This window comes from Solanum verrucosum, unplaced genomic scaffold (genome assembly GCF_900185275.1).
Source record: "Solanum verrucosum unplaced genomic scaffold, falcon-dt-bn FXZP01000196.1, whole genome shotgun sequence".
Taxonomy (NCBI): domain Eukaryota; kingdom Viridiplantae; phylum Streptophyta; class Magnoliopsida; order Solanales; family Solanaceae; genus Solanum; species Solanum verrucosum.
Window position 1 is genome coordinate 1,598,734 of NW_026020420.1, and position 15,827 is coordinate 1,614,560.

Here is a 15,827-nt window from a genome sequence, read left to right on the forward strand (position 1 = left end):
TACGTTGAAATTCTAATCCCACATATAACAATTATCCCACTAGCTATTGATATATTCCTAAACTTTTTTATAATATATACTCATGTCCTATTTTATATGACTTACTTTTTTTGTAGTCAATTTCAAAAAGAAAATGATATATTTCTATTTCAAGTATTAACTTTAAAATGCTCATTTTATCACTAGTGAAATAATTTATAGTCACAAAAATATCTATCACTTATATTAGACCACAAATTTCAAAAGTCTTCTCTTAAATTTTGTATCGACTAAACTAACTCATATAAAATAAAACAAAAAGAGTAATTCCCAAGTGTAATCAGTTTCAGATCTGTTGGGTGGGGTGCTGAGGAATCTACCCCACCCCAGCTCATAGGTGGACCCACCACATGTGCACTCGTTAAATTCGAAAAATATATATTATATTTTAATTATTTTTTAAGTTTACCTTAGAGCTCATCTTATTCATCAGTTTTATTTTATCAAAAAAGTATTCGTAAAGAATAATCCTTTATAATTATTTAATTAATTAATTTTTAAATATTTTATTAATTGAAGCAATACTTTATATTTGGCTAATGTTTCACAAGTACTTATGAGAAAAAGTTACTTTTTCTTACTCAAAAATATTTTATATATATAATTTCTTACAATTTGATCAAACAGATTAATAAGAGGACATATATAATATTATATACGGTCGAGATTATGGAATATTTGGACCTCATTTTCCATGCTCTCTGCATAAATCAATTTTTTTTTTTGTTTTATTAGTAGACAAACGATATTTGGTCAGAACTATGATTAATTTTTTTAATTTTCTAAGTCGGGCATAAATTAAAAAAGTGCACAAAATAAGGAACTTATAATAAATAAAGTTAATATATGCATCATTTTTTTCGTATGTATGACAGATATCTCATGTTATAAATTATTATTTTTTGCTTATTAAGTTTTCTTAGGCATGCTACTACATTTTCAATTCATAAACTTCTTCCAAAATCTTCTTGTTTTGGTGGAAACGCTGAGTTATAGTAATATCTAATGAATTGTTGGCACACTCCTTAAAAACATATAGTAACATTCATAAGTATTGATTCACAGAATCAATATAGTAAGTTACAAATAACTATTATTGAATGTAGGAACTGATTTTACAACGATACAACCTACAATACCTACTAAGTGATTAATCCTCCTCCGGAAAAAACTATAAACTTCCACCACGCATTTCACTTTCTAGGCCTACAATACTGATGTGTTCATCAAATGTACCATTGAATTCCAAAATTTCACAACTTTTTCAAGCCATAGTCAATTCTTATTCTTGTTACGAGGGTTGGTATATATTCTTGCAATTACAGGACCAAGAACAATCGTAAAAACAAGGTCTGGCTCGTCAAGCATAGAAAGGTTACTTCGTATTTGCAAACTGCAAAGAGCATAGACAAAAAGTTAAAATTAGACTTCATATATCTAGGAGTGTGCAATATTAAGCACCAACATATTAATATTTCTTAAAGGCTCTGTAAAATTTGACAGAATTTGATTTTGTCTTCATAATCCATTTCATGGCGCCATAAATGGATTTTTAAAACGACACCAATTTTGGTATAATATTTTTTTAAGTTAATATTTTTGAGTATTTTATTCATTAAATAGTTCAAAATATATATTTTGCAATTTTAATGCAATTTATCGATAATTATTCTTATTTTCTCAAAATGTTAGAATTTTTATTCGTTAATTTTGATAACATTATTTTTGTCATAGTCGGTTGAATATGTTCAAACATTTTTCAGTTTGATTAAATCATTATTTTTGTTATAATTCATTTTTTACATGTCAGTCATTTTATTTGTTACCTATGTTAATATTGATTTTATTTGTTACTTTTATTAATATCCATTTTGGTGTGTTTAGCACAGTCTAGAAATACATTTAAACATAGATTAGTTGCATACACACATATTTTATTAATAAGTGGTTTTGGCCCACAATTTTAAAGTCATGGTATTGTACAAAGGTGGTTTTTAAATTGGACAAACTACATAAACCCCTCTACTTTAGATCCTAATTACACAATAGTTTGTAATATTACTTTCTATATCATATTTTGGTCGCGGGATACATGTACCATTAAAGGATAGATACGTGTATCCAACAATTTTAAAAATCAAGATACGCGAGTTAGTAATTTGAATTAAAGAGGGTGTATCTTATTTCCTTAATTAAAGGATTAATTGCTTACTCTTTAACAACCCAAACTGATTTACAAGATGCTTGTGTATCAACTCTGACAAGTTTTCCTAAGATAACAAAATCATAAACCAAAGTAATTCTGTAATCTTAAATTTCATCTTCTTCATCAATTTCTCATCTTCTTCACTAGTTCCTTCTTTGGTAACAAAGGTGAGATACATGTATCATCAAAGGCGAGATACGTGTATCAACAATTTTAAAAGTTGAGAGACACAAGTTATTAATTTGATTTAAAGGGCAGATACATGTATCCAACAGTTTTAAAAGGTTTAATTGTGTATACGTTCTGTTAATTAAAGCTCTGCGTAATTCTTTCATTTTGATTTGGTCTTCCTAAACTTAGATCTATTTTCGACTTGAATGTTGACGGATGATGACCCTGCAATGACAAAATACATAACAAAATCGTCAATGAAAAAAAAAGGCTTGAATTGAATAGAATTGTTACTGAGATACCTTTAACAAGAATCATCCAATTTTGTGAATGTTCACCTATTAAAATAGTTGAGAAACAACAAAAACAAACAACGTAAAACCTAATTTGTAAAAGTTTATAAAATCGACCTTTAGAGCAATATGAACTCTATCTCAGATACATGAATGAGATGTAAACCAAGATACATTATAATAATTAAAAAAAGTAATTAGGTTTTACGTTGGATATAAACATGTATTGAGATCGAGGATAAGGAAGAGAGGGAGATGATGGGGGTGTTTGAAGATCGTGGGGGTGGGGGTGAGAGAAGATCGGGGGGGGGGGGGGGGGGGTGAGAGAAGGTCGTGGGGGTGGGGTGAAAGATGTAATGGGACTGGGTGATAGAAAATAATTTGAATGTTAATTTACCACTAATTAAAGAGTTTAAATTTTAAGATAATTATTCAATACCATATTTAAAGAATTTGTGTATCAGATTAAATATTTTAAAATATATGGTATAAATATTAAAAGTAAAATTATGTGTAATTTTTTTAAACTATAAATAAGTTAAGTATATATGATAGTAAAATATGTCTAATTATGTAACTTTTCCTTTTAAATTTCTATTCAAGTCATTGTTGATTGACAAAGTTAATATTTCAAGATCAGGATAAACAAATAGACAAAAGAACAAAGATGTGTGCACATTAAGAACAAAGTAGGAAAGATATACGATCATTTCATTCTTAATTAATTAAAATTTCGAATTTAAGTTTTAAAAATTAAATAAAATTTTGTACAAATGTCCAAAAGTCCTGACTTTTTTTAAACGAGACTTTGACCCGTATCAGGCCAACTCCTCGAATTGATGGATGCGGCATATTCATGAACTGGCAAAGCGAACTTTCAATTTGATTGAAAGAGCCTAGAGATCTCTCTATCTTTCCTCAAATTCAGACTAGCACGGTTCTTTTTCTTGACCAATTGAATTTCATTTCATTTTTTATTTTAAGTTAAGTAGAGTAGAAGTAGCAAATCAAATTTCAACATATGCTGCTTAGGAATTTATGAAGAAATTCGAAAGACCTATGATAGCGTACACTTTTCTTGTTTTTAACAGGCTTACATACCATAAATTTGAATCGATCAAAATAACATGCAAATATCAAATATCGAAAAAAAGAAGAAGATAGAAATGAGAGGATGATCTGGTCTTTGACAACATGCAAATTTCATTATTAGTGAAGTTGACAAAAACCGTTTTGTGAAACTTTCAATACTTTTGTTTATTATTTTCATGAAAAAAAAACTGTCACTATGATCAGATTTGTTTCCTTTTAGGCTGGCCATGTCCATTAATTAGTTTTGTAATGTCTGTTTTTTTTAAAAAATAATAAAGATATACAAATTATTCTAGACAAGATGTTAGTGAGGAGATTTCAAATCAATCTCCTTTCTTTGTGGAATTTTGTGATCCACATGCATGCTCTTTTATGAAAGGCACTTTAGTGAAATACAAGCGACGTATTCAATAAATATATCAATTTATATAAATTAATCGAGTTATATGTATGTGATTAATCGATTTCAATTTTTCCATTAAGTTCAAAGAAGTTTAAAAAGTCACGAGAATAAAATCATTTTAGCAAATTAGCGGGGAGTGTTGGAGTACTAATTTGGATAGCGCATTGCATGACTTATTATGGGGTGACGCTCCCAACAAAATCTTCTTCATATACAGAGCTCGAACTCGATACCTCTAATTAATAATAAAACAGTTCTATCATTACATTACAATCCATATCAATATATAACTGTTTATCAAATTAAAAGTGGACAAATTAATTGAAACGAAACTTTAAAAAATATCACGAATTTCAAATGGGGTAAGATGAAATGCAATGCTAGGCGATAAATTGGAAATTTGTGATCCTCGAGGAATAAAAATATACGTTGAAATTCTAATCCCACGTATAACAATAATTCCACTAGCTATTGTTATATTCCTAAACTTTATATATATATAAAAAAAAATATTCCTTTGGTATTATCCCAATTCATGTAATTAATCAGTTCCCGTCTGTTGGGTGCTGAGGAATCCACCCCACCTTATACACGAGTTCTTATTTTATCAAAAAATATATTCTTGGAGAAAAGCCATTTATATTTAATTAATTAATTTTTAAAATACTTTATTAATATTAAAGTAATACTATATAGTACTTGGCTAATGTTTCAAAATACTTATGAGAAAATGTTGCTTTTCCTTTTTCGTTTAAAAAAATATTTAGTTTTCTTCTAGCTAGTATATATATAATTTTTTAAAATTTGACCAAACAGACTAATAAGAAGACATATATACCATATAGGGTCGAGATTAAGGAATATTTGGACCTCATTTTCCATGCTCTCTGTCTCTTCACATAAATCTAAATTTGTTTTTATTTTATCTATGGACAAACAATATTCGATCAGGCTTATAATCAAATTCTTTTAGATCTACAGGTTAGAGTGTAGATTAAAAAAGTGCACTAAACAAGATATTAACCATAATAAACAAAGTTAATGTATGCATGTTACTGAATGTTTCCTAAGTAGATTTATAAGTTATGATTAAAGACGAAATCAAAATTTTTAGGTTATTAATTTTAAATTATAATTTAGTTAATCGGATTGATGATAGCCTCTTGGGTCCCTCATTAAAGTGGACCCCACCACCAACCTCCTTTGAGTGTAGCATGAGTGTTAGCACTAAAAAGGATGTTGTAATGATAATAATAATAACATTAATAATACTTTATTCCTTTTTATTTAGAACTAATTTTCTAACTAACTTATGATATATAACTATTAAGGGAATATAATAGCAAACTATTAATTCAAATTAAATGTTATAACCATAGTTTGATTTAATTATACCCCATAGCAAACTGTTGCTATTTCGCCTCTCTTCCTGGTGAATCTCGCTCGCCACTCTCGTTCTCGCTGGGCAGACTCGCTCGCCTCTCTCTCTTTTATACAAACACAAATGTATAAAATGTGTTTGTGTTTGTATAAAGCGAGAGAAAATTATATATATACATATATTTTCGTTCCCCTCTTCCAGATCTTGCTCGCCACTCTACCAGATCTCGCTCGCCACTCTCACTCGCCTCTCTCACTTTATACAAACACAAATGTATACATTGTGTTTGTGTTTGTATAAAGCGAGAGAAAATTGTATATACAAATACAAATGCATATATTTTCGTCATATACACTTATGATTATACAAATACGATCTTCCCCTGCCCAGTTTTCTTTTGTCTTTCTCTCTAATTTCTCGCTTTATACAAACACAGATTATACAATTGATTCTTGTGTATATGTATATCGAAACATATTATACAATTACTTCTTTTGTATATATGTATAGCGAAATAGCCAGCTTCTTTTGTATATATGTATAGCGAAATAGCCATAGCAAACATAAAGTTTGCTATGGAGCGCAATTATGTAAACTATAGTTATAGCATACAAATATGATTTTGTATTTGCTATATGTGAAAGTTTCTCTAACTTTAATGATTTCATTCGCAAAATTGATATATCAATTAGTGGCGTGAATCTATCTCACACGTCTAGGGTGAAAGGGTAGCTCAGTTCGTTGAGGCCCTCCATCCTTCACGTATCGTTGAAGGATCAAATCTCGTTCCCCCTCTTCACACCAAAAAAATAATAATCGTAAAGCTCTATATGGATTATTTTATATAACAAACAAGAAAAACAAATCAGAATATTCAATAATTAAGATTCAATTTTAGTGCAAATTACACTGACGTGTGAGTATGAGATTCTCACACACATGAAACTCTTACGTAAGTAATATTCTCACTTTTATATAGTACTAAACTACTAATTAATATGGCTTAATACATGACCAATCTTTTAAAATTTGCCGTGATATTTCACTTAGAAATTTGAAAAGTTTAATCAATTGAATACCTCAACTCCTAATAAAGTGTTCCAACTAAGAACTTTCAGTTCATATTTGTGGTGGGGCGGGGGGGGGGGGGGGGGGGGGGGGGGGACGTGTGTGTTCTCCTTCGTTTATTAGGTAGTTAAGTTAACCTGGATAAAATATGTTATTTCGCTCAATTGGTCGAAATCCCTCAAACATTTCAACTTGAGATTAATGTGTATAATTAAAAGAAATGACATATTAATTTATGTAGTTAAAATAACTGTCTAATAGACAAATCAAAACACGCATCAAAAAGAAATTCAAAAACTTTGAATCAAAACTGTCTAATTGAAACACTTTGTTAAGAATTGAGGTGTTTAATAATTGAAACAAGACTTAATTTGAGTGTCTATATGAAATATTCTGACAAATTTAAGATGCTCGCGAGTTGGTATAGATCCCCTAATTAGCTTTTGGCCCTTTTGTCTATAAATATGTAGCATGTCTCATTTCTTTTTCAATAGAAAAAACACAAATTCTCATTTTCATAGTTTTTTTTCATCTCAATTCCATTTTATCACTTCAAAAAATGGAGAGAATTAAAGAAGAATGTAATTGTAGTTTTTTTCAAAGATCAAAGCCTTATATAGCTATGATTTCTTTACAATTTGGTTATGCAGGAATGAATATTATAACCAAAGTTTCACTTAATAGAGGCATGAGTCATTATGTTCTTGTTGTCTATAGAAATGCCTTTGCTACTATAGTCATTGCTCCTTTTGCTCTCATCCTTGAAAGGTAAAAAATTACTCAATCGCGATAAAATATTATCAATATAGTTTAACCTATGATAACACATACGTCAGATATTTACTTGTAATCATTACCTTATACATATACTGACATCATAATATTTGGTATACAGAAAAATCAGGCCAAAGATGACATTAATGATGTTCTTGCAAATATTTGCATTAGGTCTTCTAGGGTAAGTTTTAAAATTTATTTATTTCTATATATCTTCTTTTTTTTTTCTTTTTTCACATATTTGACATTAATTTTAATTTAACCAGGCCAGTAATTGATCAAAATTTTTACTATGCTGGACTAAAACTCACTTCACCAACATTTTCATGTGCTATGAGTAACATGCTACCTGCTATGACATTTGTCATGGCAGTCCTCTGCAGGTACATTTTTTTAAATCGTGACGTTCGAGTCAGCTTTTATTTTTACTAATTATATTTTTTTTTTGTTTTAAGGATGGAGAAAGTGGACATAAAGAAAATTAGATGTCAAGCAAAAGTATTGGGAACTATAGTAACTGTGTGTGGTGCCATGTTAATGACATTATACAAAGGCCATGTTGTTAATTTAATTTGGTCAAATAATATTAATTCTAATGATACTCAAGTTACTAATAAAACTTATGATAAAGATTGGGTAAAAGGGTCAATTCTCCTCATATTTGCTACACTTGCTTGGACTTCTTTTTTTATTCTTCAGGTACGATTACGTAACATAAGATTTAAAAGTCTTTTGTTCATTTTTTTTTATTTTGTTTATTTACTAAATGATGATTATTTGATTTTTTTTAATTTTGATTTGTTACAGAATATAACGATGAGGAAATATACAGCTCCAATTTCTCTTACCGCGCTCGTTTGCTTTATGGGAACGTTGCAATCGATCGCGGTAACATTTGTAATGGAACATAAAAATTCGGTTTGGACTATCGGTTTCGACATGAATCTTTTAGCTGCTGCCTATGCTGTAAGTTTTTTTTTCTTTAATTATCTTTTTACAAAAATTAAGAAATTATTATTTAATTTTATATTTTAATATAATTACAGGGAATTGTGTCATCAAGTATAGCATATTATGTACAAGGACTTGTAATGGAAAAAAGAGGACCAGTTTTTGTGACAGCATTTAGTCCATTAATGATGATTATTGTTACAATTATGGGATCTTTTATTCTGGCAGAAAAAATATATATTGGAGGGTAATTTTATTTTATTTTAATTTCTATCAATTTTATTTTTATTTTTTTTGTCAATTTTTAAACTAATTTTTATTTTTATTTTTGGTTTCAGAATTATTGGTGCAGTGTTAATAGTGGCAGGGATATATTCTGTTCTATGGGGAAAATACGAGTATAAAGAAAAGGAAATTGAAGAATTAATAATTCATGAACCAGTGAAGGGCATTAATGGAAATAATAAAATGATGATTCTTGAAAATAATGATATAGAAATGCAAAAAAAATTGATGAAAATTCCCAATTCCAGTAGTAGCTAACTAGCTATTGGTGTATCAAATGATTAATTTTTTGGTTTAGGAATTAGAAGCCAAAAAAGAACAGAAGAAGGACATTTTTTACTTTTTTTCTGTTCTTTAATCTATTTTTGAGAGATATTTTGAGTTTTTTTAAAAAAAATATTTAGGTGCCTGGCAAATTATAAAAGGATCTGTGTAACTTTTTGGGGTAATCATATAAATTATAATATGTTTATGGCATATTTTACATGATCAATTTGAAATATCAATTAACTTTGATAAGTAAAGAGTCTATTAAAAACAGCCTATTTATCATTACAAAGTGAGGTAAGACTCCGTACAAATTAACCTATTCAGATTTTATTTATAAATTATATATATGGAGTATGTTGTTAGTGTTATTGTTGATTATATTATACTCTTTGCGTCTCAATTTATGTAGCACTTTTTGGATTTCGAGATTCAAACAAGTCTATCTTTGATTGAAATTTTTTTATATATCTTTTAAATATTTGAATTGTCAATTATTGTGACTTATAGTACTTTTTATGTAGTTTATAAATATATAAATTTGAAGATTCCATGTGCAAATTTCCGATCAAACTTAAACTGTTTTGACTCTTAAAAACGAAAAGTGACACATAAATTGAGACCGGGGAATATTTATGAAGACTTTTTTGTTGGACAATATTGAAATATAACATGGCAATGTTCCTCTTTTAATATGAAAAATATTTTATGTGTTGCCAATTTATTATTCACATCTGATTCATATCCCACTCAGTTAGTGGCTGACTTTATAATATTATGTCGACCATTTTATACTATATAATTACAATTTATTTTTTAAGCAGACTTAACATGATTGTCTATGCATTTAAATTATCTGAACCAACAAAAAAAAATCATTGAAATAAAGATGGTCTAGTAGTAATTAATAGCACAGCTCGGGATGTGTGATTTAGGTGCATGTCATAGATTTAAATCCTATTACAGATAAGAGGTTGACGAGGGTTGTGGTGAAGTTTTAGGTGATCAGTATTCCCTCACCTTAATCATAGGTCTCACCGTTTGGATTCGAACACCAACTATAAAGTCGTCTTTGTTGGCTAGAAAACGTTGTACCCCAATGATGCAACTTTTTTACGTGAATTCAGATTTGATCGAACTCCAATATAAATACTATTAAATTCTATTTTTTTTCGTAGATTCAATTGGTGTAAATCAAACAGGGACATGGTAAGTAGATCATTCATTTTTAATTCGAGATCTTGGGTTCAAGCATTGCTATGTATAGCGTCGTTCTTGTTAAGGAGTGGTTTGCATACCTACCAATAAAAAACTTCTTGATACAAATTCAAACTTAGATGAATCTCAATATAAATATCAAATAACATCGGGTGAAATCTGAAGAAAATTAATTGATTCTTGAATAATCCACATCACTTATGCTTCTATTGGAACACAAGATTCCCCTTTTCTGTGGAAAAGGCCCGTATAAAATGTTATTGGAAGAGGAAGCAGGATTTACACGTGATTTGTATATAACTATATATGAACACTAACAAAGATTGTAGTGGAGTGGTAAGTTTTAATTCATCCTTAATCAAAAGGTTTCAGGTTCAAGTCTTCTTGGGTATGAAGTCGCGTCGCCTTTGTTATGGAGCGTTTTATCCCCAATGTGGTGGGACTTTGAGTATGAATCCAGATTTAATAGGACTTCAATATGGATATCGAACACTGGGTGGAAAACAAAAAAAACTATATATGAACACAATGTGTGAATATTCACAAAATAATTTGCTTTTTTAGCGGATTCTTTTCCCATGATTCATCTTAATCTGATTAAGAATTTTAAAAAGTTAATGTCTCATGTTAATTAATTTCTAATTTAAAATTAAATGGAACAAATGCTAGAATTTTCATAATGACAGAATCTCTATATATTTTATGCCAACATATATATCTTCCTTTCACATTACAATCAAAATGGTACATTTACTTATGTCATGAGTTGTGTTGGAGAATCAAAGGAATCGTTAAAGTTTGAGATATGTTAATAACATAATTGGTAAAAACATTATCGATAGTGACTAACGTATCATTCAGAATTTAATAATCTTTTTTAGTATGAGCGGGATCAAAGTATCTCTCATTAATTCTAATTCGAAGGGCTCATTTTTTTCATGAAATCATCAAATTTAATTCATCACACTTAGCATAGAATCTAATCCCTAAATAAATAAAATGATTTAAAAAAAAAAAAAGAGGAATCTTAAAGAAAATAGGCTTATCCATTTAGCTGCACATGTTATCAAAAAAATATATATTATTTTATATAGAGTATATTTCTCATGTCATATAATTGAATTTTCTTCCCAAACTTGAAAACATAATATTCTATGAAACATCACTCGAAAAGGAATATAGAAAAATGCATATTGTGGCTGCTAAAAAAAATGGATCATAGAATATATACCAAACATAATGCATTCATGAAAAATCACATATCAATATATTCACACCAGAAGTATATATCAAATTCAAATCAATTTTAAAATCGTGCTACTTTGGTGCAAAATATATTATAATAAATGTATTTTAAAGTCGTTTTAATCTAACAAGTGATATAATTAGAATTAATGATTTGACGAAATGAGTATGAAGAGGCGGAGGTCTTTTAAGGGAAATTGGGTGGATTTTAATCGATACTTTTGATGATAAAAGGTCTTTTAAGGAAAATCGATACTTTTGATGATATGAGATCTTTTAAGGAAAATCGGGTCTGATCGATACTTTTGATGATATGAAATTTCTTTACACCGATGATATATATAAAAAGGTACATATCAATTAAAATCTGATGATCGATACTTTTGATGATATATATGAGGTATTTTAAGGAAAATCTGGTAGACTGATCTGATCGAAATAAATCATACCACTTATAATCAGATATGTATTTATCCACTCAAAACTTAATTGCTCTATGATTACATTGTCATTTTCTGTCTATTTCCAAGTTGAAGGATTTGTCATCAAAATTCACAACACTACTTAGAGATTTGTACTTTAATTTAACTTGACGTATGTATGTTGCAATTATTAATTAATTCAATAACGAAAGATCTCTTAATGAAGTCATCCACTATCTTTCAATCATTACACTTTTCTCTATTTGTTACTAATTAATAATAAACAAATACAAAGGTTATATATGTTGCTAAAGGGTTACCATTATTTCTTGACATTTTGAGCTTTATTTAGAAACTTTTCTTATATTGTTGATATTTGGATACTAGTTGCTTGCAAAAGTTCAATTTTACATATAAAATTTTTTAGTATTTGGATTATTCAATAAAGTGTTGATATAAAATTTACATTAGAAATAAGTAGATGAAGCTGAAAAGAGTACTTGCAACTTGCAAATGTACTAGATAAACATAATTAATCTATAATTTACTATCCAATATTTTGCCCAAGAAACATATTTAAAAAAGAATTTTTTTTTAATGTATTTAAATTATATATATCATCGGTGTAAAGAAATTTCATATTATCAAATTATTTTTTATTTATCGTAGTAAATAATATGTCTTAGTTTTAAAATTACAAATCTCACGTTTTAAGAAAGCTTACTGGTTGATATCATTTCAAATTATCCGTGCTCTTATAACAATATACATTTTTATCATTTGTCCGATGATTTCAAGTTCGAAAAATAAAAAGGGATAGAATACCTCATTATTTCCAAAATTTGACACGATTTATTCAGTACACACCTAAATTTTTCGAAATCCCAAAGTGTACCACTAAGACACTAAGCTAGAACCACCTGAATTTGTTTTTTGCTGTATTTATACAAACTAAAAATGGTTAGGGTTTTGTTTGGATATTATTTGATCTTATATCCCAATAAAATAATTTACTTAACACAAAAAAAGAAAGTATTAAATGGGCAACTAGTAATAAAGATATCCACTTGAATTTTTAAAAAATTCGATTGGAGACAAAAGGACAAATTTAAGTGGATAAGGCCTAGAGCATACAACTCCACTTTAATTTATTTCCCCAATAATACAATTATGTATATACTATATGGTTAATCTGCATGGAAGGCACTAGTAAAGATTTAATTAGTGGGCACATAATCATATGATATGATTATGCAATTTCGATTCTCCACATAACTTTGCAATGTATATTAATAAAGTTTTAATTGTCTTTGTGTTCCTTTTTAATTTATACATTCCTTTAAATGCATGTTATTCAGTGACGGAGTCAGAATTCTAATTAAGGAATTCAAAATTATGAAGAAGTAATGAAAAAGTCAATATATATATATTTTTTGGTTTATGCCACCAAGTTAGTACAAAAAGATCGGTCCTTCACTTATTGATTAATCACGAGTCAAACTCGCTCTCATGACACATTTCACCTTCACTTGAATTGGACTTACTTACCTTTTTAATTTGAAAACTCAATACGTTGTTCAATCTCTTGCTATATACTATCCAAATTCTTTTTCTTTTCAATAGAAGCATAGGTATTATGTCATATGAAAAAAAACAAATGTGAAACTAAAAAATATAATCACAAATATTAATGTTTGATTTGTGAAGCTACAATATTTTGAGAAGAAATTGTACTCGTTGATTAAATTAAGTTAATTAATCAACTTACATGAATACAAATGTTCCAATAAAAAGACATAAGAAAAGGGGGATACTACATCAGCAAGAAAAGGTAACTCCATTTTCATTTTACAATAATAATATTTGTATGATGATGTCAACTAAAACAGTATATATAGCATTGATTATATGTTTTCTATTTTTTTTAGTGTATATATATTGTATAGATATTGAATTTCTTGAATTGTTGAACATAAGAATAAAGGTCGAGTTAGTGATTTAGAGAATTCAAAATTGACCTTGAGATTTCAAATCCCAAGCACTACATTATTTTTCTATTTCAATAACCCTGAGTGAAAATTCTAAATCTGTCACCGCAGAGAATCATACAAATAATTGAAGTGCTTTATAATGATTAATGTTGAAGTAAAGTTTCATGCATCATCAAACCTGAACAGTTGCAACCATCTGAGAATGTTTTTCTATGTTGTAATTGTGGATAAGCATATATATATAGGGTGGGTGGGGTTAGGAGGGGGAGGGGGGGGTGGGGGGGCGGGCTTTGTCTCAAACTTATATGCTAAAATGTGTTGGATTTGCAATAAAGGCAAGATGCAAGGCATTAGACATTAGAAGAGAGTGATATATCCAATCACTCACTCTAATATGAGCATCACAAATTCCACTTTTTCTATTCTTTACTATTTTCTTGAATTATTGGGGTTTGGTTTTGATTTAGTTTATAATTTTGCTAAAATAAAAATGGGAAAAAGGACAAATATACTTCCGAACTATCTTAAATGGTATGCAAATACCCTCCGTCATACTTTTGGAACACTGGTGCCCCTGCCATCCAAAAACTAGAGCATATATGCCCTTCACTGTAACGGAAGACTAAATACGGACACGTGGCACAATCTTATTCGTCGATCCAATATTTAATAAATGTCAGTCGGTGGATAAGATTATGACACGTGTATGTTCATTAGTATAAAGGGTATATATGCTCTAGTTTTTGGACGGCATGGGCACCAATGTCCCAAAAATATGACGGAGGGTATCTGCATACCATTTACGATAGTTCGGGATATATTTGTCTACTTTCCCAATAAAAATTATCCTTTTTCAGACTTGTAATTGAGAAATAGTGACATATTCAAAAGTCATTGAAAATTGTTAATTTTTAAAATTTGTAAAACACTATCATGGATTTAAAAAATCTTGATAGTGTCTTGGATTTTTCACTTGTTTAAGATCGAAAATTATGACAGTACCCATATTGGTGTTTACGTATCAAAAAGTGGCTATCTTTTCATAAACAATCTTTGAAAACACAAATTAATTGTACTTTTTTATTAATTAAATTATACGTAAATTTACAATTTAAATCGTACCTTTACTATAACTCATCGTGCTACGATCCCCTATGAGAAGAAGAAGAAAATGAAGAGCTTTATGTAATGGGCCTTTTGAATCACAATGAAGCCCAAAATCAATGGGCCAATGGCTCATTCCTATATTTGACGTTCATTAGCCCATTGAATTTGGGCCCAAATCAAAACTCGAATGTACTGGGTTGAACCCAAGTAATCCATGGGTCAGCTCGGTTCGACGATTCAAGTAAACGTATCAAATATGACTTATTTGTGAGCGTACAACTATAAATATGATACTTTTCACTTCGAAATTGTCTAATATTATACTTTTGGCAAATCTAACTTCAAATTTATCTGAAGTTTGGCTTTGATAAACCAAATTTTATATGCATATGTTTACGAATATTTAAAATTTTATGTTAATTTCGCATATTCAAAATTGATTTCGAAACGACTAAATTTATTTTTAAAAATTGTAAACTTTGATTATGTGTTCACTTTTCCCCTCGTATATCTTTATTGGGAATTTTTGTATCAATAATAATAATAATGGTAATAAATGAGTTTATGTTTCATTATGCTTTCTATTCGTGTTTAAATGATATACTAATCTTTTTTCTCAAAACTTTATTGAGAACCAATTTCATTTTAATGTCTGTAATATACTTTGAAGTATGATCATGCTGTTATATGCAAATTATATTTTGTGATTTCATGAGAATATCTAAGTTCGACGCATCAAAATTCACGATTGGTACATTAAAGTCAGTGGCGGAGCAAAGATTTTCACTAAGAGGATTCAAAATCTGAAGAAGTGAACACACGAACTAGTCGAAGGGGGTTCGACATCTATTATATATACCTAAAAAATAATTTTAACCATGTATATATTATAATATTTTCCGCCGATGGGG

The 15,827-nt window shown here is 28.8% G+C and overlaps 1 protein-coding gene across 1 annotated transcript; it reads left to right on the forward strand.

Annotated features, from left to right (window-relative positions):
• The first annotated feature begins 7,212 nt into the window (after positions 1–7,212).
• On the forward strand, positions 7,213–8,924 carry LOC125806922 (WAT1-related protein At5g07050-like). The gene is made up of 7 exons (XM_049486675.1): positions 7,213–7,421; positions 7,549–7,611; positions 7,697–7,813; positions 7,886–8,129; positions 8,238–8,396; positions 8,477–8,628; positions 8,720–8,924. Exons 1-7 carry the CDS (start codon positions 7,213–7,215, stop codon positions 8,922–8,924), a joined length of 1,149 nt encoding a protein of 382 aa, XP_049342632.1.
• Positions 8,925–15,827: the final 6,903 nt, after the last annotated feature.

Bases quoted from the DNA above. Each gene is read 5' to 3' on its own strand.
- LOC125806922 (XM_049486675.1), top strand. From the start codon at position 7,213: ATGGAGAGAATTAAAGAAGAATGTAATTGTAGTTTTTTTCAAAGATCA. The intron at 7,814-7,885 runs GTACATTTTTTT...TTTTGTTTTAAG, and splicing joins GTCATGGCAGTCCTCTGCAG to GATGGAGAAAGTGGACATAA. The intron at 8,130-8,237 runs GTACGATTACGT...GATTTGTTACAG, and splicing joins CTTCTTTTTTTATTCTTCAG to AATATAACGATGAGGAAATA.